The sequence below is a fragment of the Natator depressus genome, chromosome 3 (genome assembly GCF_965152275.1).
Source record: "Natator depressus isolate rNatDep1 chromosome 3, rNatDep2.hap1, whole genome shotgun sequence".
Lineage (NCBI taxonomy): Eukaryota > Metazoa > Chordata > Testudines > Cheloniidae > Natator > Natator depressus.
Genome location: NC_134236.1, coordinates 3,930,504 through 3,953,404, shown reverse-complemented (window position 1 = coordinate 3,953,404; position 22,901 = coordinate 3,930,504). Strand labels below are relative to the sequence as shown.

General features: G+C 52.2%; 1 protein-coding gene across 1 annotated transcript in view; it reads right to left on the bottom strand.

Moving 5' to 3' along the window:
• The window catches only part of CIMIP2C (ciliary microtubule inner protein 2C), a 40,021-nt gene extending 18,347 nt beyond the window's left edge, over positions 1 to 21,674 (bottom strand). Inside the window, exons 1-3 of the mRNA XM_074946997.1 lie at positions 21,601 to 21,674; positions 6,458 to 6,731; positions 4,930 to 5,042 (exon numbers count right to left, since the gene is read on the bottom strand). Of these exons, the coding sequence (XP_074803098.1) occupies positions 4,930 to 5,042; positions 6,458 to 6,731; positions 21,601 to 21,674 (461 nt within the window). The remainder of the gene's footprint in view (positions 1 to 4,929; positions 5,043 to 6,457; positions 6,732 to 21,600) is intronic.
• Between the last annotated feature and the right edge of the window lie 1,227 nt (positions 21,675 to 22,901).

Below are 22,901 nucleotides of genomic sequence, written 5' to 3'. Positions count from 1 at the left end.
AACCTTCCTCGCCTAGAGGGGCAAAGACAGACGGGGACCCAGTGGGTGGATTTCACCTGGCCAGGGAACAAACACCACTCGGAGCTCTCACACTAGGGGTACGTCTACACAGCAACAAAAACCCCGTGCCTGGCCCGTGCTGCAGGGCTGGTCCGTTGCTGTGTAGATGTCCAGGCTCGGGCTGGAGCTGTGAGGGTCCCAGAGCTTGGGCTCCAGCCTGAGCTCTGATGTCTACACAGCAGGGAAACAACCCCGCAGCAGCCCCAGGCGGCTGGCACAGGCCATCCGCGGGTTTTTCTTTGTTGTGCAGATGTACCCCAGCGGGCCCCAGCTCTCCAGTGCACACCGGGAGGGGTGGCAGGGGACCGGTTATAAAACCATGCCCCACAGATGGGGCGTGGGGTTTTGGCAGGTTGAGGCAGAGGAACAATCTGATCCATTAGCTATTACTCCTGTGAGTCCTACTCAAGCTCATGAGACAACCCACATGTGTAAGGTTTACTCCTAGGAGTACAGGCTGCAGGACTGAATCCTGTGGCTCCTACCCTATGGCTTATGTGGAGGAACCTATAGAAGATTCTGAAGGCCCCCACCCCCCTCCCCAAACTAAGCTCCATGCCCACTGGTTAACCCTGGGTGTTTAACCCTTTAGGGACTTGCCAGTTGGCTGGTTTGGGGAGGCGAGATGCGGTGCCCGGGCGTGGAGGGTTTTATCTGTAGGGAGGCAGGACTGGGCCTGGACTCTTGGAAGGAAACAATTTAAGTGCCACCTGCCTCCCCCGGTTTGAAACCAGCGATGCTACCAAATGGGCAGTGTTAATACTGCCGCATGCTAAGGACACTGACCGCCCTGGATAGCTCGGGCAGGGGGATGGGGCATTGGCCATGGCTTCATTGGCTCTTTTAATTCAACTTTCTGGGGTCCCGGCCTGGAAGCTGTTTCACCTCAAATGTGGGGTGGCCGGACTTGCCGACATGCCGTTCCAGTCAGTGTAACCCTGGCTTCATTTGTAAGTGAAGCAGTTTGGGCAGGTCACTTGCTGGTGTAATTTTGCATGTGAAGACTGGACCAGTGTACTCTCATGCTTCAGGGCACTGCTGATTGCTGGGAGCATGGAACAGGAAGGAATAATCCCACCCTACCATCGCCCCTCCCCACCCCCATTTACAGCACTGCACAACTGGCCAGGTGCGTGATGAGGTTATTTTGCCTTCCTTCCAAGTGTTACTATTAGTTTAGAGCTCCCATCAGGTTGCTAGGCTCCTCCTGGCACAGGAATAGAACAGCCTAGACAACCGGCTTGGCAGCTGAATGAGGATGTAACACACCAGGAAAGGGCCAGGTTACACAGTTACACAGGTCAGGCAGACATCCCTTTGGATGACTTATGTTTATTGTTAGTGAAGGACAAACGTGCCTCTTTAAACAGGCAGGGCTGCAGAAGTGTGTGAGTTATTTTGAAATAACACACTGCAAGGTTTAGTTCTATTCGGTGTCTTTCAGCCTTAGAGCACAGCGCCCTTTGCCAAGGAGAGTCATCACCCCCATTTTACAGACGGAGAAACTGAGGCACAGAGAAGGGAGGCAATTACAGCTCACTTGAATGAGGCGAGGGTGGTTCCTAATTGCTGGGCCAGCATGGAAGGAAGCACAGAGACGGCTGGGGCAGGAGGATACAGACCGGGCACCAAGGCTGGCACACAGGTGATCGCCAGGCATGGGGTGGGGGGAGAGATGGGGAACACAAAAGGAGAGCAGATCAGAGATGGAAGTAGGAGACGAATGGCCCTGAGAGAAAGGACAAGAGGTGAGACTTGGAAGTGACTCAAAGGGAGGGTCGGGGGCATGCTCTGGGGGAGCAGGACCATTCAGGCAGCGTTTTAGCGGCAAGCACGGTTGGTTTCAAAAGGACCCAAGCAGAAGAGACGGCAGCCGTTGTGGTGGCAGAGGATTAGGGTGTGGACAAGTGCTTTATCCATCCAGGCATGTGCAGGACAAGAGAAGATCTGCGCTCGGAGGAGGAGAAGGAAATGGGAGGACACAGAAGTTACAAGACTGGGTGAAGGGAGGGGAGCAGGTTTGGGAGGAAAGATCCATTTGACCCTGTTGAGCTGGAGGGGACAGCGAGCTGCCCAGGATGAGGTTTACTGGGACCAGGAGTGACGGGAGAGTGAAGTGCAGGAGGTGGGTCTGGGGGGGCACATGTATCTGAGACTTCGCAGGATGGAGGGGATGGCTGAACCCCAAGAGCGGATGGGGTCACCCAAGGACAGGGGGTAGTGAGAAAAGAGAGGGATCATGGGAGTTCTTTGAGATGTAATAGTGACACGCTCAGAACTGACGGCGACTCCCTCCTAGACAGAGCACCTGGCTGGTGGGGAAACACTTTGCAGGGACCAAAAAACGGGAGCTAGCAGAAGAGTCAATGAAAATCCCCTGCTGAGGGACGGCCCTTCTGGAGACACAGCAACTGATGGAGTCACGCCTGTCCCGTCACGGTCTCTATCCCCGTTGCTGTGGGGCGTGCCGGAACCCAGAGCAAGCCTCACCAACGCAGTGAGCGCCCAGTCTAGCCAGTGCCGGCGATGTCGGTGGGGGTTCTACTGTATCTGCTGGAGACTTCAGCGGGCCAACACTGTAAATGTTCATACACTGGAGACGGCACGTTCGCAGGTTTGCAGTCAAGGGCTGCAGGGGCCTGCTACCATTTCGGATTCAGAGCCACTGCGAAGGGCACTGGCTGCTACGCTTTAGTGCCCTTCTCCTTCCAAAGAGCTTTACAAACAAAAGCAACGACCCTTGCTGTATTAGCGTTGGTAGCACTTGGATAACAAGACATAACAACGGTGACACCAACACTGCCTGAGTAGGGTCACTTCACCCACCAGTGAAATGCACCCACCTCTGGGGCAGAGCAAGGCAGCTGTTTGACAAGAAATCAGAACAGGAAGTGCAAAATACTATCTCCAGTAGGCCCAGGGCAGAGAGCGGCTGGGAAGAGGCAGGATGGGGTAGGGGCTTGGGGGAAGGGAGTAGGGCCTGGGGTGGAGTGGGGGATTGAGCACCCCCCAGGCCCAGAACCTGAAACTGACCAGGAACAAAGGTGAAACTGACCTGCCTGGTGCAATACAGAATCAGCAGCAGTGAGGAGAGCACATTCCATCTTGAAATGGATTTGTGCTTTCACAATCCCGGGAGCTTCTAGTCGGGGTGTTTGCTTTTTAAATCTCCGTGGGCGAGATTCTCAAAGAAACGGTGGCGTGGTGACCCTGAGTCCAGCGCCTCAGCTCCCTGCACAATGCCTGGGGACAGTGAGGTGCCCCAGAAGGGGATTGGCACTGAGGCTGCTCCTCCCCTAACCTAGCCAATGGGCAGTGCCAAGACGGGGTGGGGGGTGCTAAGCCCCACCCCTCTGGTGGGAGATGCCTCCCTCCGCTTGGGATTCTCAGCTGAAACCCCTCTCTTGGAGTTAGGAACCTACACCGGCTTGACAAGAGACGGGGGTGGGGGGAGGAGCACCACCCTCACGACTTTTAGCTCAGTAGTCAGAGCACTCACCTGGACGTGGGTGACCCGTGGTTCAAATCCCACCTCCCCCTAAGGGGCAGAAGGGATTTCAACAGGGATTTGCCACTTCTCAGGGGAGTACTCTCACCATGGGGCTAATGGGAAAATCTGGGGTGGGGCTCCCACAGGCGAAGTCTACGCCTGAAACTTAGGTTGACCGAGTGATGTTGTCCAGGGATGTGAAAAATTCACACCCGAGAAACGCAATTAAGCCAAACTAAGCCCTGGTGTAGACAGCGCGAGGTCGATGGAAGAATTCTTCTGCTGACCGAGCTCGTGCAGGTGGATTCGCTGCAGCGATGGAAAAACCCCTTCTGTTGCTGTAGCAACCATGCTGCCGCTATGCCACTGTAGTGTAGACAGAGCCTCACCCTCTCCTGGTGAAGCTGTTCCACTGTGGATAAATAATGAAAGACCCAGAGAGAGAGAGAGCCACACCACCAGCATGCATGAGAATGGCTCTGTAGCCTAGTGGTTAGAGCACTCACATAGGCGTGGGGAGACCCAGGATCCAGCCCCCTGCTCTAATGACTTTTAATCATTCCCCTTCAGCTGCAATAGGAGAGACTGAGAAAGCCCCACATCAGAACACTCCAGAGCCCTGGGGGTAGGGCATTCATCAGAGAGGTGGCAGATCCTTCTTCAAATCCCCTCTCCTCCTCAGCTGGAGTACACTGACCACTGGGCTAAATGTTATGAGGGAGGTCTGCCTCCTTCTCCCCCCGGCCATATTGGACAAGCTTGCCTACAGGGCCTCCATCTGGTGGGCCAGCTCGGAGCACACTTACTGGATTGGGCCCTGCAGGCGGGTTAGGTGGAGGAAGGCCTGTCTTCCGACCCCCTCTCCCAGGGACGGCTCTGGCCCTGGGGCCTGGAATCGCTGTTGGCAGGCTTGCGTGTGCTGACAGAGCTTTCACTACACACACTTGGGTGCTCAGTTGATTGAGGTGCCTGCAGGGTTCAGCAGTTGCTGAGCAGGGGTTCTGTGAATCCCAACAGTGGGGCCTGATTCTGGGATCTGTCCCTTGGTGAAGCTTGCCCTGTGATTTTTAATCTGGGCGTGTCCTTTTCACATTAAAAAAACAAACAAAACAAACCTTCCCCTCCCACCCCCCCATTAGCCCTCTTTGATGAATCCAGCCTGTCTTGTGCCCTTTCTATGGGGGGAGGGGCTGTTTTATTTTGGATGGGGGTGGGGAGCTAGAGGGAAACCCCTTAGGTACTTGGGGCTGGACTGACCCAGTCCACACACAGGATTTGTTTCAGGAACCAAAGCATTATTTAAATTATCCTGCAGGAGTTAGGAGCAGGGAAAGGGCCGCTACCAAGCACACCTTCTGCGGGCTGCTTTTGCTACTCACAGATCAAGAGGGTGGGGGTACTTGTCCTTCTCCTTGACCGGCAGCACAAAGTAGGGAACCACATACTCTGTCCCGGTCTTGTCGCGGTAATGCTCGCGGTGCCTCTGGGAAAGCTGCGGGACAAACAAACTACTCAGAACCCAGGCTTCCGGTACAGGGCAGAGCTGCATTAGCTGGCACGGCAACCGAAGAGTTAAAATACCAAATAGGAAATGCAATGGGAAAAGATAACAGGCCTTGTGCTGCATCCCTCTTTCCCTGCTGTGAAGAGACACTGCCTAGCAGGGCCCAGGGCCCAAAGCCTTATTCACTAGCTGGGATAGCTTCTTTAGGGCAGGGTCCTCTCTTCCTGGAGACGTGCAAAGCGCAACCCGCTCTCCGCTGTTAGAGAACTAATAACAACCATGTTTCTAAAACTCCCCTCCCTCAGGCGCTCTCCAGGCAGCACATACAGGTAAGTGACAATCGTGATCAATAGCATCTGGGCTTGGCTTGGCTTGGGAATTCATCGATGCAAGCTGTAATTATTCCTGAGGCACCGTGATGGAGGCGTGGCTCTGGGCCTTCACTATGGCTGAGAAGTGGAGAGACAACACTGTGTTTTGGGCGCAAATCATACAACGTGCAGCTTGGCCGAGTCTGATTAGAGAGATGCTGCTCTCTTTAGCTAGGGGGAACATCCCCCATGTGCAATCAGACACATGCCCAGGCCCATGCATGGTCCCACAGCCACACCCACACACCTGTCCTCCTCTCATGCTATTTATTACTGGGATAACATGCTTTCTTCGCCCAGGGACTCTGGGCTCCACCTCTCTGCTCCAGTTCCCCCTCCCGTCCCAGAGCAAAGATTCAGGGAGAGGGACACAGTTTCGCTGTGCTGAGCAGTGGGGCTCTACTCCGGCTGTGTCCTATGCTGTGAGCTACGCCAGCTGGGTGATCCTCGCATTCCTTCCCCCTTTAGCTGCCACGTCCTCTCTCAGACAACTCAGCAAAGCTCGATGACTCCTCAAACAGCTCCCAAGGCAATCCCGCCCGCAACCGCACATGCAGAGATGTCTGCGCTGTAACCATGGGAGGGGAGCCCTGCTCTTCGGCAACCACCACTGCTCTCCACGCTGACTCCTCCCTCTGCATGCCAGTCACGCGCATGCAAACAGGTGGAGACGGGACAACCGGAGCCTCCCCTACTGGGAGGCTGGGTTTTCTGGTGACTGTCTGCCTAGGTTCTTATGTTCAAGAAGCTGCCTTCAGAACCAGTATTAGGGCAGTGAAAAAGACCATCTCAGTGTGGCGGGTAGGTGCCAAAGGCCGAGGGCGCTGGCTTTTGGTTGTGACTGATTATATATTTGTGTTGATTGCATTTTGGCTCAGTCCAGGGCATTTCCAAGGCACCCCTCACTGGGGCACGTGGGTGCTGGCCTGACTGCTTTGCGCTGGCTACTGTGTAACGCTCAGGAGCTGTGTCGGATCAAGCCCGCCGTGCTGTTGTGTGCAGGCCATGTCGCCGCAAGAAACACCTGCTCACCTTGTAAAACTCCTTCAACTCTTCGGAGCGGTTGAAATCCAAGTTGAAGCGGGAATAGGAAGGGGCGTGCAGCCACCTGTCCCAGCCCCGCGCCCTGCACCCCAGCACTAAGCCAGGGTCGGGCGAGAAGAGGGTGGGGAACTGGCCGCCTTTGCTGTAGGGGCAGTGGCTGGTCTCCATGGCAGCATTGTGGAAATCCTGGAAGTATTTCAGAGTGGTGTTCCCGTAGGTGTTGCCAAAGGAAAACACCGTGTTGGGGACGTGCCCGCGGTACCTGCAGAGGAAAGACAGAGCCAGTGAGGGACCGGGAAAGGCCAGGGGCACCCCCTGGGGACAGGGCCCTTGTCTCTCCTTCTAAACACTTCTAAATGCACTGCTTGCAAAAGTGAGGGGCTGATGGCTCTGGTTTAAATACATCAGAGAGGGACCATGCAGCTCTCCCCCACATACACCCTGCGGCCCGCATGTCAATGTCCCACCTTGCTCCAAGCTGATTGAGCCACATTGGGAGGGAAGAGGGAGGGGCTCCTCCCAGGTTCTGGGGGCCACCAGTTTTACACCCTAAAGCCTTTTCTTACCCTGATCTTCACATGCATAGCTGAAGATATTATCAGCCATTAAACTGGCCAGCTGCTGGAACTGCCTATTGGTGAGATGCATGGGATTGGAAGCCAGGAGCTCTGTAGCACTGGTCTCAGCTGGGCCTCACACTTGCTGTCTAAGCCTTGCCCCACCCCCTTGGGTGTGTCCAACTGGAGATCCTAGGGCCCGCTTTTCAGAAGTGTTGACGTCAACGGCCAGTACTGGTGCTCAGCATCTCTGAAACTCAGGCCCCGGTTGGATGCCTGGAATTAACGGACACTTGCAATGTTGAACCTTAACCTCCAGTGTCTCAACTTCTGCATCTGCAAAATGGGGCTATGACCAGCTAGCTAGTGCTGAGGATGGGGTTGGGAGGGTTACAGAGTCTTTGCACAGTCCTCTGAAGAGATGAAGCATTGATGAAAGGCTCTTGTCAATTTAAATATCACCTTGGCCAGATTATGAACCCCAGGACTGTTGTACATTCATGATGGCAACAGCATCATGGACTGTCCCATGGCTAATCACCTCACAGATTCTTCCGTACTGGGCTCTGCACTGCTGCAAATATGCAGCTTATAAAATAGACTTTGGCAAGCTGTGATGTGGGCTATGAAAGGCATCTAGCAATAGTCAGACGAGAACAGACCAGAGGGTGACTGCAGAGACATCTTTATCACGGCTTCGGTCTTTTCATTAGCACATTTCATGTGTGATGTTCCATAGGAGGATAAATTGCTATCGAATTGATACTGGCCCTCCCGACTCCAGACATGTGCAGTCCTTCTTCTTCCTCATTAACTGCTCTTCTTTCACATCGACAAGAGCTACCCCCCTACAACGAGCAAAGGGATCAAACGGACTCCCCGTCAACAACGCCAGGTTCACAATGCATGGGGCTGTGTTCACCCTTTCTGAGAACCGTTGCAGGTCAGACGCTTTCAGTGACGTGGGGGAGGAGGGACTCTGAATTTCCTATGGGGCAAAGCTTTAATTTTATTAACAGTTTTCACACCCCCCAGGTACTGTTCGCGCGAGGATCCCAAAGCACTTGATTAAGCCTCACAACAAATAGGGAAGTGAAACCGAGGCACAGAGCGTGACTTGGCCAAGACCACTCAGCAGGTGAGTGGCAGAGCAAGGAATGGAGGTACAATCCATGTGGTACAATCCATGGGGAGGGGCTCTCTCAGTGGAAATCTCCATGAGGAATGCCCTGCAGAGTTTTCCCAACAGCATGTCATTGGAGAGGGGCTGGGTTTGCCCCCCACCCTGTGAAAGGATATGGACCCCTCACTTGAAACTGGGTAGCAGTCCCAGGATCCATGTGGCTCCCAGAGATCCAGAAGAGGCCGAGGCCATCCCGCTGTCCTTGCTCCAGCCCCTGGTGGCCTCATTCCCCAGATTCATCACAGCGCCCCCCAGGCACCACCTGAGTGGGGCTAGATGAAGAAGGTAAAATAGGGTGTATGCAGGGTCCATGCACATAACACACCTACCCCACACCACGTAGGGAAAAGGGATGGGGTAATTAGCCCATCGCCCAATGGGACATGGTTCTTCATGCCAGGTGGAACAAGGGGGCGTGAACATCTGGCTGACAAACACCAGCTAAGGGAGGCAATTTAGCAACAGCTGCACAGTGCATAATACACCGAATCCACTCCTGGTTGGTGGATCTGTCCCTCCACCGTCAAAGCCCGTTGAGCGATGTTCTGCCTAGGCCGCTGCCTCTGGCAAGGGGAGACGAAGTGGGACCAGGCCCTTAGGGTTGGGACTAAGGGGAGCGGGGCGCCCCGGCTGTCCCAGCCCTGGAAAGCACTGGCTGTTTCCATAGAACAAGGCTTGCTGGTTCACCCTGAAACTGCTTCCAACCTGCTGGGATTCCAGGGAGCAACTGTCTAGGTCGTCAGAACTCCTCACCAAGTGACTCCCATCAAGGCACCTACCTCGACTCGCACAAGCTGGAGCCGGCCCTGCTACGACATGCAGCTGCCAGACACTGGAGGGGGTGACGTACCCCAGCTTAGGCATTAGCGTGAGCTGCAGCAGCCAAAGGGACGCCAGTCGCCCACATCCCCAAGTGCCCACCCTCTGACATCAGCTGCAACTGTGAGAAGATTTTTCTCCTTTGGATTTTTTCCCTCCCCTCCACTAAAATAAAGAATTCTCCAAGCTGAACTTTACCCGGGCTGGGCTATTGATGGCGAGCTAACTGCTTGGCCACTGCCCCTAAGCCCCCAGGTTCAAAAGAGATCCTAGCCTCACTCCCACTTCACTTGAATAAAAGAACAACTTAGCCACTTTGGTGGCACATGAACTGAGTTTTACAAAAGGTTTAGAGAAGGGGAGGAACAACCATCGTAGACGAGAGTATCAAAGAACCGCCCCGGCGGCTAGGGGCACGATATGTGCTGCAGAGCACCCCCATTTCCTGTAAGTTAGAAGCCCCCGGATAAGTGGGGGCCAGTTTAAGTGCCTGGCTGCCCTAGCTGAGTTACAGAACCCAGGTGACTTCTCTCAAAGGGACACTCTGATGTACTGCGATTGCTGCTAACGACCCAACAGCAGAGATGGTAGCAATCGTTCCTCTGTGACAGCCGAGGAGAGCTGCTTTTGATGGTAAGCTGCAAACACACGCGCAATTGACCTGATAGCATGCTGCCTAGGTACTGGGGTGACTGGCATGCTCTGAACAGCAGATACACAGATCTGACGCAGTCCACACAGACACGCATCTGCTGCTGTCTCTCAGACCTCTTTTCCCAGACGCCACGATCACAAACGCAACGCACCGAGCTCACACACCTCGTCATCTCCCCCCAGCAAGCCATCCCCATCCTCCTTCTCCATCACACACAGTCAGCCAGTGATTCTGCCGTTCTCTACGCTCGCACTTCAGGGTGCAATTACACTGAGATCAGTGGGTGACCGCAGCACAGGCTGGCGTCTCCCCGCTCACTTGAATCTCGCGAGCACGGCTAAAAACAGCCACCTAGATGCAGTGGAAGGGGCTTTAGCGTGGGCAGTCCAAGCACCCTGGGGACCCTGGCGAGTTCTTGCCTCGCTAGCCTAAGCTGAAGCCCATTCTGTCAGGAATCAGCGCCTGCAGCGGAGCCAATCTCCAGGTTACCTAACGAGATCAGCCGGCCTGTACCAGGCTGCCTGGTTGCCTGGACGCATCAGCAGCCTGGCTTTTCAGCCCTGCAGCAGCAGCAGGTCAGTGGCTGCTCAAAGCACTCACGCTGGGCTGTGATGGCACCTGTTTGGCCCCAGCCCTGCTCCTGCCTTGTCTCACTCCAGGTAACCCGGCCCTGACCCTCGGCTCTGACTCCTGACTTCAGCTCTCACCCTTAGCTCTGGTTCCGACTCTTAGCGCTGATGCCTGCTCTAACCACTAGGCCCGATGCATGTTCTAACCACTGGACACAACCACTCACAGCCTGGTATTGTCACTGGTATTTTTAGCTGTGCTAGCTAACACAGGTGTGCAGGCCCGTGCTGAAATCACGCCTCCGACTGCAGTGTAGGCGTAACCTTTGTGTCGTCCCTCACATCCTAGCTGGCTGCTCATTCCTGCTGCTTCTTCCTTTGTAACGTCTCCAAAATCCTTCCCTTCCTTCGAGCAGAACCCTGGCCCATGCTTTGACAGTTCCCGACACCCACTTCCGTTCCTGCCACTGCAACACCCAATGTCCTCTCCTGCTGCTCCCATGGCACCACGCCCTTTCCAAAGTCCTCACAGTTGGCTCTGCACTTGCCAACAACCTGACTTCACTTCTTGGGCTCAACCCTGCTCCTGTCGCATCTCTTGGCTGCCTGGCAGTAAGCAGTACAGCAGCAGTTTCATATCCTCCACTGTGTGATCGTACCTACGCTGCTCTGGCAGGGGGACAGAACCCATGATCACCTAGCTCGACATGCACATCACGCTTCATCACCATGGTAAATATGTAACGCCAGATCCTCAGCTGGTGTAAACTGACACAGCTCCATTGACTTCAGGATCTGGCTCATAAAAAAGATTAGGTGGAATTCCTGGTAGCTCTGGCAACATTTGTAGCTGAAAATTTTACTAATAATGAGAGCTTAAAGAGTAGCTATGAAACTGTAATGTATCCCCTCTTCTACCCCCTCCCCCCCAAAAAAAGCCATTTATGCCTTCAGTAAGTCTGCACAGAATTTATACAAGTTGACATTATTCTCACTCTGGCTCATTGTAATGATTGCATGGAACCAGCTTTACTGCAACGCTAATACCCTTGGGCTTTCTGATTTCAGAGGGGGAAATGTACATTATAGCAAAAGCAAAGAGGGCAAACTTGTGATGGATTCACAGACAGTGTGTTTGATCCCTGGTTTAGATTCTGCACGAGGCTGGATTGAACAGAGCACTTGCTTTTCTTTTTGACTGTGTTAATTCACTGGGGAAGCGGAGTGAATTTGGCTGCAAGATAAAGATTTTCTGTATATTGCCTCTAAAGAGCATTTCCGATGGTGAAAAATAACCCAGTTGTGAGGTTGTAACAATAGGATCTTGCCAAATAAGATGCTGCTTAGAAATCTAAAGATATATGCTTTATAAACGGCTGAAACATCTCAGAGGTGAAGAGAGAAATCTATCCAATAACTACTGTTATGGTCAACAACAACAAAACATAGATGCAAAGGAACCCAAAGGGTCTAGAGAGGAAACCAACTAAATTCAATGGGAGGTGGGTTCCTAAATCCCATTGGTTCCTGTGAAAATCTCAGCCTGACAGTCTCTGTTGTGAGGGACTGATGGGGAGAGAATCAAGTGTATAATTCACAGTACGTGGGATCCAGATGCGGAGTGAGAACAAGATCGATTCTGCTTTAAGATAAACATTTATGACTCAACATATCTAGATTGGCCTGGGATATTTTTTTCCCGTGTCTCAGTGGTGGAATCCTGAGAGACGCTAGCCTGAGACACGTCTCTTGAAGACAGTCCTCGGTGTTGCCAAGTTCTCCTCGCTCTCAGCCAATCCTCATTACACAGACGTACCATAACTGGCCGTTATTGTATGCCTCATATAAAATCATCGTGTGCTGCTTATTTGATGGATAGAATGCTCCAAATTACCTCTCTGGGATCTGGAGAGATGAAGCAAAGAAACAGTACCTGTTCCAGCTAGCTCCGTTCTGTCAGTGCTGGGGGGAGGGAGAAAACCCAAAACCTACAACTGGTTTTTTTTTTAATTTCTTTCTTTTCCTATCAATCCAAATTTCTTATGCACAAAACGGCCTGGATTGGCATGGAAAATCCCGAGCACCTGCTGGGTTTTCAGACAGTAAGTGCATTCAGTGCTGGGAGCTTTCCCGTGCTCATATTTTGAATGAGAAGCAACATCAAGGTCTTGCTCATTCATGGTCATTAAAGGCCCCAGGACACTTTTCATGAGAGCAGGAGCATTAATCTCAGGGTCCTTGGTAAAAAAGCTGTTTCCAAGAACGGGCCAGATTCTGATCATCTGATTCAAGTTGAGTATGGGACTAATCAGCACGAGCAAAGTATGAGAGCCTGGTCCATCACTTCCTCTGTACTATGGACACTGTATTCCACTGCCTTTTACAGCGTGGAGAACGGTAAATAACAGTGATGCAGCCAGATTTGGGTGCAACAGATGGGGCTTCCATGGGGCTTCTTCCTGCCTCCTACCCCAAAATGTGGCTAGAGCGACTGTGATGGCATATGCAAACCCCACATTGGCTAAGAAAGAGTTAATGAGCTGCCCTGCCCTACTACACCTGTGGCAGGTGCTAGGCTGGAAGGGAGAGAGCACAGCTCAGCTGAGTGGGAAGGAGGGCCAATCTGGAGCTCGCACTTCCTAGGAGAGAGGCCAGGTTGGGATCAGGAGCTGCACGAGACTGCTGCCTGCCAGAGCCTCTATGAGTGTAGAGTGTAGTGCAGGCCTGAGCTGGGGCTACTGTTCATTTAACACCAGTGACTTCCTGAGGCTGACGGTCGCACATCCCTCTCTCTATGCCTGAGCTGCCCCATCTGTCAAGGGGTGCTCATGACACTTGCTCACATTTGCAAAGCACTTTGAAACCAATGATTGATTGACTTCTGTTATGGTAATGCCTCGAGGCCAAACTGAAATTAATCCATGGATGAAATGTGTTCTATAAATGCAAAATGTTATTAATTGTTAACTATATCTCTAGCCTACATGTGCAACGTGGTTAAACTATGGTTGCCAAGTCAACCACACCTGCAGTTATTACCCGACTTTGATATGATTCAAATCTCCACCTTAATATTTCTGCATCTTGACTTTCCTTGGGATTGTTTAAGAACTATTTTTGTGAAACCCACTAGCAAGGTGTGTACCTCATTTCCTACTCCCATGCTGACTGGGTCACTTAGAGGATAACAGCCTACTACGGTTAGCTCAAGTCATAGAGATCTGGGTTGTGGATCTAAAGAGCCAAACACTGCTGACAACTCAAGTGGGAATCAGTGGGATTCCATGTGACTGAACTGCTGTTTGTTTGTTTGTTTAAAATTAGGAACCTACATCTTAAACTATGTTAATATAACGTTAACGTTGCAAAGACAAGCACTTAGAAGTTAGGCTGCCTATGCAACCCTTGTGCATGTGCATTATGATACAATCTTTAATTGCATGACCACATAGTGTTCCTTCCACAGGACTCCTACCTGAGTGCATTGGATGGACCTGCTCTGAGAATAATCAGGGTTGTGCAGTGAAGAAGGCTGTTGTCTGTAGAACCCCTGCCTCATTTGTTGTTGCAGAAGTTGAAAAATGTCTAGTGACTGAGGCCAGGTATTGCAGGAAGAGAAAATCTGGCCTCATGGTTAAGGAAGTTGAATGCCGACCTGGAGTCTCTCCTTGCCTGTTCCTACGTGATGGTGGGCAAGTCACCTAACCCACACTTTTCACAGTTGGGCATTACTTGTGTGTTCCTGCTTGTCTGGGTGGGTGTGCAACTTGAGTCACTTGGGATCTGATCTGCAGAAGCGCTGAGCACTCACAGCTGCAGCCCGTGTTGATTTGGAGCCACGCTTTGAATGTAAAAATACCCTACGTACTAAGACTGTTTAGTGTGAGTAATTAGTACCTAACCCGTTCCACCTGCGCATGCAGCTGTGATGCTCAGAGAAGAGCTCTTTGTGGCTCAAAAGTTTCTCTCTCTCCCCAACAGAAGCTGGTCCAATAAAAGCTACTACCTCACCCACCTTGTTGCTCTGACATCCTGGGGCCGACACAGCTATAACTACACTGCGTACATGACTTTTGTAGTCAGTGCAGACTTTGGATGATGCATGTTAAATAAGCCCTGGCACCACACATTGAATGTATAGCATAAAAGGAAATGCTGAAGAGCTACCCAGTCACTGAATAAGGCAGGGTCCTGTGGGAAGACAGAGTATGCCATCATGTAATTAAACGCATGCAATGCATATGCACGGGAGAATGAATACACGTTGCACGGGCAGCCTTTATTCTGGCATTTCCTAGCTTTTGAGTGCCTGATCCTGCAAACTTCATGTTCTTAACATAGTTTGGGATGTAAACAGGAAAACAGAAATTGATATTCAGAGAGAAAAGTGATTAGATCATCTAATCCCTCTCATCTGGATTTACATGGCCCAAGCATCGGGGCTTTCACCACTTCCCCTGGGAAACGATTCTACAACCTAATAGAACTGAATTTCCCTTCTTTGAATTCCCCCCCATTCCTCTTCTGTCACCCTGAACCATCCCTCTTCCTCGTTAGTGTTTTACAGTCTTCAGATACCTGCAGACCATCACGTCCCTCTTTAGCTGTCATGTAGCTAAGCTAACCATACGTAGCTCTTTGATCTTTTCTCACAGGCAGCTCTTTCCGACTCAGCCTGCTACTTACTATGCCTTTCCCATCCCAGCAATAATAGCTCTGGGACCGGAGAGAATCTACTGGCTGAGTGCAACTGAAAGAGGTTTGAGGGAGAGAGGAAATACACCAGAACCCTTATTTCCTATTACAAGATTAGGCCTAATTATGATCACAAGTTCCCCATTATTATAGTGGGACAAAATCAGGATAAAGCCCTACGTGGTTGTGGAACTGCTTCAAGGTACATCATTTCAGAGTAGCAGCCGTGTTAGTCTCTATTCGCAAAAAGAAAAGGAGTACTTGTGGCACCTTAGAGACTAACAAATTTATTTGAGCATAAGCTTTCGTGAGCATCCGATGAAGTGAGCTGTAGCTCACGAAAGCTTATGCTCAAATAAATTTGTTAATCTCTAAGGTGCCACAAGTACTCCTTTTCTCTTTTCAAGGTACATCGTCACTCAGGGGTTAATAGACAAAAGAAGGAAACTACTTTGAACTCCAGTCTGCTACAATCCATGAACTGCCATTCCCAAATGTGGCTGGATGTACCAGGTACCTCCTTGTGCTCTGTTAATTCAGAGGTTCCTAAGGAAAACTGGTTCTAAGGTATGGACATAGTGCAGCAGTGACTAAATGGTTAAATCTAGAGATTACAGCTGCCCTCCCTGCTTGTACATAAAACTTGGGAGGCACTACACAGTTACACAAAGGGCCATGGAAAAGCACTTTGTGCCCAGCAACGACCTAGTTAAAGCTAATTTTCCAAGCAGCGTAACTGATACATGGTTTGGTGTCTCACTATCCCATTGTTACTCTTCTGGACTCAGCACGTAGACATGGGGAGTAGAAACCAAAATGGGAATCGTGAGATATTAGAGGAATAGGGTTACTGCTTGCCCCAGCCCCAGTTTTCCCATCTCTGCGGTGTTAATGGAGTGGCATCCTCATGCCATGGTAATTCTCTGCTAGTGCCCAATTGAGTCTGCCTGGCCAGACTGCACTGGTACATCATAATCCAACTAGCCAATCCTAGGCACTAGGACAGCAAAATATGAATGGGGGGAAAGGAAGGGACTCAAGGCAGGAAAAGACCCAACTACCCTGCCTGCCTATTTCAGAGAGACAGGGCGAGAAAACATGGGACATCATGAGAGGGCAAGCAGAGAGTGGGTGCTGGATCGGCCAGAGATGGAGCAGCTCCCACGTGCCAGAAGTCACCAGAGAAGGGACCTAAAATACTTTGGTTGTAAGCACTTCGGAGCAAGAATTGAGACAAACGACCTGTCTGGAAAGCACCTAGAGCACAGCTGTTGCTATACAAACAAATAAGGGAAGCCAGGTGTTTTGCTGCGGCTGAGAAAGCAATCAGCCCATTTGTCTCTGGCTGTGCAAAAAAGGGCCCATGGAAAACCCACCCAACATAAAGCACAGGGACTTTGCTTTTCCAGAGTCCCGATCACAGACGGAACAGCAGACTGCATCATTTATGGCTCCCTCTGAAAACCAAGGAGCAAAATGATTTGACAAATGAGGAGAAGAATGAGGGGGGATTTGATAGCTGCTTTCAACTACCTGAAAGGGGGTTCCAAAGAGGATGGATCTAGACTGTTCTCAGTGGTAGCAGATGACAGAACGAGGAGTAATGGTCTCAAGTTGCAGTGGGGGAGGTTTAGGTTGGATATTAGGAAAAACTTTTTCACTAGGAGGGTGGTGAAGCACTGGAATGCGTTACCTAGGGAGGTGGTGGAATCTTCTTCCTTAGAGGTTTTTAACGTCAGGCTTGACAAAGCCCTGGCTGGGATGATTTAGTTGGGGATTGGTCCTGCTTTGAGCAGGGGGTTGGACTATTTGACCTCCTGAGGTCCCTTCCAACCCTGACCTTCTATGACCCAGCTGTAAGGCTCCTCTTGGAAGCAGTGTGCTCTATGCAAGTACTGCAGACAGCACACTCGTAGCTAACCCGCAGCTAATACTGTAACTAATGTGGAGTACTGAGCTGGCAGTGTGGAGGAGTATAATATTTGTAGTCTAAAAACAGAGGGCTGGATGACGAAGAGAACTGGTAATGGGATCGAGATCCTACCACCCCCTAGAAATGCATTCTGAGGGGTAGACTGAAAACAGTTCCCATCTGAGGGCTCTTTGGTGGGCTGCAGTCCAGCTCCTGGACACCTTGTCCCCTTCAGAAAAACCCACCACCACAATTGGCATTTGCTGGCACAGTCTCCAGAGAAACCAGTGACTGTGGGTACATCTACACAGCGTGAAAAACCTGCAGCTGGCCCATGCCCGCTGATTCGGGCTCAGGGGCTGTTTCATTGCCGTGTAGACTTCCGGTCTCATGCTGGAAGTTCTCCCTCCGACAGAGTGCTGTCTACACAGAGGGTTAGGTTGGTATAACTTCGTCACTCGGGGGGTGGATTTTTCACCCCCCTGAATGATGTAGTTATACCGATACAGGTCTGTAGCGTAGACCAGACCTGAGGTTCTATGGCACTGCTGCAAGAGAAATAATAAAAGGGAAGAGAAAGAAGTGGGGTTCTTCTAAAAGTGCTACATAGTGCATGTGATCACTGCACTCACACGGACTCTCTCCATCTGCAGGGCCCACGCCTGAAAACTCTGACGCAGCCCACGGTGACGCTGATGAGACTACACATGTGGATAGGAACTGCTCAGGTCAGTAATGTTTCACGGGATCAGGCCCTTGCTTTGACAGCTACACTGCTGGCTCCATACCACAGTCTAGCTGACAATGTAAAAATGCTGCAATAATCTAACTTTCTTTCTTATTACAATAACTATCACATTCAGATGAGATGTTAAACCAAAGTCCTGAGTCCCTGTGCTCATCAAAGATCTTCTTAAGCATAGGTTGTTAACCCCAGTGTTGAGGACAGATTCCAAACCTTCTCCCTACTCTTCCAGGTTCAGTGGGGCTCTGCATACTTCATTTCCTGTCTTAAACTGCCATGCGGCATTGCTGTGAAGTGTTAAACAGCTGCCCTGTTTTACTCCACATACCTTTTCTGTGCTAAACACAATGATTTCTAATCACTTGTAAATCAGCTCTTAAAGCATTTTTGGGTCCTTATGTATTAAAAATAGAGAGAGATGCTCATGAATTATCAAATCAATATTTCACTTTACGGTGACAACTAGATACAGGGCTAAAATTGCCGGTGACATCAGTGAACTTTCCCCAGTGTAGCTACAACCCCGAGACCAGGCAAACACTGTCATTTTAGCCAAAGCTGCAGCACAGCTGGCTCAGAGGCTTTTAATGTTTTATCCACACGCTGATTCCATTTGGCTCTGGTTCACAAAACATCCCCTGTGCTACAGACAGTAGGCAGTCTGGTTCTGTGTCTCCAGGACATGGCAAGGCCAGTCCAGCTGGGCTGGAGCTCTCCAGAGCAGGGGAAACACCCACTCAGCCCTAGTTGTTTTGAGCTGGATTCCAGGTGCCTCCGGCTCACAGGCAGCTCATTCTAGTGCGTTCTCACCAGGTCCCTCAGCATCACACCAGACATCTGTCTACGTTACATCCAGACCTGCCAATGCCACAGGTTTCCCAGCAGACTTCAGGTTTTCCATCCCCTTCTACAAGGAAGACCTGTCAGTCTACAGGGAACTCACCTCTGATTGGCTGCCTTCCCCATTTCCCTGCCTCCGGGGAGGCAGGCAGTCAACTGGAGTTGCTCAATGTGCTGAGCAGCTATTGTCCTTCTCCAATGCGTGGGGCAGCTCCCCTGCCCCCAAAGACGCAGTTTCTGCCCTCTGACTTCCAGTGCTGCCCCCCTGCTAGGACTGGGAAGTGAAGAAACCACCTACCGTGCCAACCATGTGCACGTGTATCCCCAGCTTCACCCTGCATTGAGAGGGGGCAGAGCAGCTGGCTAAGCCAAGCAAAGCAACAGGGCAAGAAGTGGCAGCCGCAGAATCTGAAGAGGCATGCTTGGGAGCACAAGTGGGGTTGGGGTTGGGGGGTGGATAAATGCATGGGGGGCTCTGCTTGGAGGGGAGCAGGTGATTAGTTCGTGGAGGGGCCTTTGTGTATCTTTTTCTAGACTGGTGTAGCTGCACCAATGCCATTCTTAGTATAGCCAGAAAAGCCACTATTTTCACTGGTGGAGTTTACCCTGTGTTAATCCCCACTGGACAAAATCACAGCTTTGCCTGTCTACATAAAGAGTGGAACTTGGATAGCCACACTGAGAGCAATACTGGGGGCAAATCCCCAGCTTGGAGAATAGACGACTAAGAAGGGATACGGTAGAGGTCTATAAAATCATGACTGGTGTGGAGAAAGTGAATACGGAAATGTTATTTGCTCCTTCTCATAACACAAGAACTGGGGCCACCCAATGAAATTAACAGGCAGCAGGTTTCAAACAAGCATAAGGAAGTACTTCTTCACACAACGCCCAGTCAACCTGTGGAACTCCTTGTCAGAGGATGTTGTGAAGGCCAAAAGTATAACTGGCTTCAAAAAATAATTTAGGTAAGTTCCTGGAGGATGGGTCCATCAATGGCTATTAGCCAAGATGGTCAGGGACGCAGCCCCCTACTCTGAATGTATTGAAGCCTCTGACTGCCAGATTCTGGGACTGGACGACAGGGGATCGATCACTCAATAAACTGCCCTGTTCTGTTCATTCCCTCTGAAACATCTGGCAGCAGCCACTGTCGGAATACAGGACACTGGGCTAGATGGACCATCGGGCTGCCCAGTATGGCTGTTCTGTCCTAGACAGAGCCTGCTTAAATTTACGGAAATTTGCAGATTTATGCGCATTGAAAATCTTTGTTTTGCCTGGAGATGTTGGCAGGTTTGACTATTCCTCCAACAGCACCAGAAGGAGAGAGCAGCTCTCAGAGGTGCCTGGCTGCCTTGGCCCTGACTCTCATGGTAAATGCTAGAGTGAGCAGAGCTCCATCGATCTGAGAGCTGGGAGAGAGGGATTTCTTGGGGGGGGGGGGGGAGGATCAGCCTCTGCAATTTGTTTCCATTATTGATCCAACAGAGTCCAGAGCGGGAGGGGACCTGAATAGGCTAAGTTTCCAGCATAACCCAGGAGAATCTGTTTGCCCTACCCAGGTTTCAATACTGCAAGCCCAAAGTAATTGATTAGAGCACATTACAAGGGTTCCCTTTCCTGGACACACCTTGGTGGGCAGAGGGGTATCTGCACCCCTTGAGTCGCTATTGGTTTGAATCCCCTCCCTTTATGCCCCCTTCCTCCACCCCATAAATTGCACCCACCCCTCTCCGCACCCCCGTAAACAGCAGCCTCCATGCAAAACCCTATCTTATGATCTCCACGTGTACAGCCCTGATCTCCCCCTCTATGCGTGATTCAAACCCTCCCCATTCTCCCCTTCCTGTGGGGGTATTGGGTCCCCCGCGTGGAGAATGCATAGACTGGCGAGGGGGATTTTCCACATTCTGGGACAGATAGTGGGTCTTTTCCACAGAGATAAGTGTAGGGGAGTTGGGAAGAAATTATGTGGGATTCCTATGCCTCAAGGAGAGTGTTTAGGGGATAATAGATGTGGGATGCCTCTCGAGAAGGGGGAGTGGAGGTAATAGGGGAATGGGGGGAACATAGGGAGCAATGGATGGGGATATCTACTCCTGGAAAAGGGGGATATATGGAATGATAGAAGTAGCATGTGGCAGGTTAGAGATAGGAGGTACCCTCAAAAGTGGGGTCCTGGGCTTAATGGGAGGACACAGGGGACTGTGGAGGGGGTTCTCCTGGGGTTAATATGAGGATTATTGCTGCCCCCAGAAGTTAATAGGGATGTAGGGGGCTATGAGGGTTAGTGGGGTGTGTGTGCAGGGAGCTATGGGAGGTGCAGGGAGCTATGGGATTTCCAGGGGTGAATGGGGGGTGCAGCAGGTGATGGGGGGGGTCCCTGTGGGTTGATGAGGAGGTGCAGGGGATTGATGGAGGCGCACGGGGCTGTGCAGTCTCTGTGAGTTAGTGGGGAATACAAGGGTATGGGGTTCCCTGTGGGGGGGGTTAGTGGGGGTAGAGGGGGTTATGGGAGGTCCCAGGGGTTGATTGGGTGCAGGGGGATATGGGGAGTCCCGGGTGTTGACGGGGTGCAGGAGTCCCTAGGGGTTGATGGGGAGTGCGGGGGGTTATGGGGGCCCTGTGAGTTGATGGGAGCACAGGGGGGCTATGGGGGTTGGTGGGGGTGCTGGGGGGTTATGAGGAGTGCAAGGGGTTGCAGGGGGCACTAGGGTGGGCCCAGAGGTTGATGAGGGGTGCAGTGAGTGACGGGGGTACACGGGGCAATGGGGAGGTTGATCGGGGGCTCAGGGATAGATGCAGGTTGGTGGGGCTATGGGGTCCAGAGGGGCTATGGGGAGGTTGGTGGGGGTGCAGGGGGCTGATAGGGGGTCCCAGGAGTTGATGGAGGTGCAGGGGGCTATTGGGGGTCCCTTCAGGTTGATGGGGCTGCAGGGATATAGGGGGGCACAAGGGGTTATGGGGACAGCAGGGGAAGTTGATGGGGGGAAGGGGGTTATGGGGTGCAGGGGAGGTATGGGGGGTCTCTGTGGGTGCAGGAGTTATGGGGCGTGCAGGGGAGATTGATGGGGTGCAGGGGGTGGGGGGGGTCCCAGGGATTGATGGGGGGCGGCCGGGGGGCGCAGGGGGGCGGCCGGGGGGCCCCGTTACCCGGGCATGAGGGCCGGCGGCAGGTAGGCGGCGCGGTGCTGGCTCGGGGCGGGGCGGGCGCTGCGGGAGGCCATGGCGGGCGCGGCCCGGCCCCTCGCTCGCTCCGGAGCAGCCGCCGAGTGAGGCCGCGGCGGCGCCGGGCGGGGCCGGGTCACAAACCCCGTCACCGGGCAACGGGCAGGGCCGCGGGCGGGGCGCCCCCTGCCCCTCCCCCCCCCAGCCCCCGAGCTCCCCCCACCCCCAGCGCCATGAGACCCCCCCGTCCCCTCCCAGCCCTCGGCCCCCCCCAGCCCCCAGAGCCGTGAAACCCCCCTCTGCCCCCAGAGCCAGGAGACCCCCCCGTCCCCAGCTCTCGGCCCCCCTGCCCCCAGAGCCATGAGACCCCCCCTTCCCCCCAGCCCTTGCCCCCCCCCGCCCCCAGAGCCATGAGACCCCCCCTGCCCCCCCCCCCAGCCCTCGGCCCCCCCCCGCCCCCAGAGCCATGAGACCCCCCTGCTTGGGATGCAGGCTTCACAGAGCTTCTGTAACTTTGACTTAAAGTAGTTCCAAGCCTCCTCCACATTCAGATCCTGGAGTTCTTCAGTCCAGTCCACTTCCCTAAGTAGTTCCCTTAATTTTTTTAAGTTTGCCTTCTGAAATCAAGGACCCTAGTTGCCGATCTATTTTTGTTTATCCTTCCATTGAGTTTAAACTGAATTAGCTTATGATCTCTCGAACCAAGGTTGTCCCCTACAACCAGTTTTTCTACGAGAACATGAGAACAGAAGAATGGCCCTACTGGGTCAGATCAAAGGTCCATCTAGCCCAGTGTCCTGTCTTCCAACAGCGGCCAATGCCAGGTGTCCCAGAGGGAATGAACAGAACAGGGAATCATCAAGTGATCCATCTCCTGTCGTCCATTTCCAGCTTCTGGCAAACAGAGTCTAGGGACACCATCCCTGCCCAGCCTGGCTAATAGCCATTGATGGACTTACCCTCCGTGAACTTATCTAGTTCCCTTTTGACCCCTGTTATGGTCTTGGCCTTTACAACAGCCTCTGGCAAGGAGTTCCACAGGCTGACTGTGCGTTGTGTAAAGAAATACTTCCTTTTATTTGTTTTAAACCTGCTGCCTATTCATTTCATTTAGTGACCCCTAGTTCCTGTGTTTTGAGAAGTAGTAGACAACCCTTCCTTATCTACTTTCTCTACACCAGTCATGATTTTATAGACCTCAATCATATTTCCCCTTAGCCGTCTCTTTTCCAAGCTGAAAAGTCCCAGTCTTATCAATCTCTCCTCAGATGGACGCCGTTCCATAC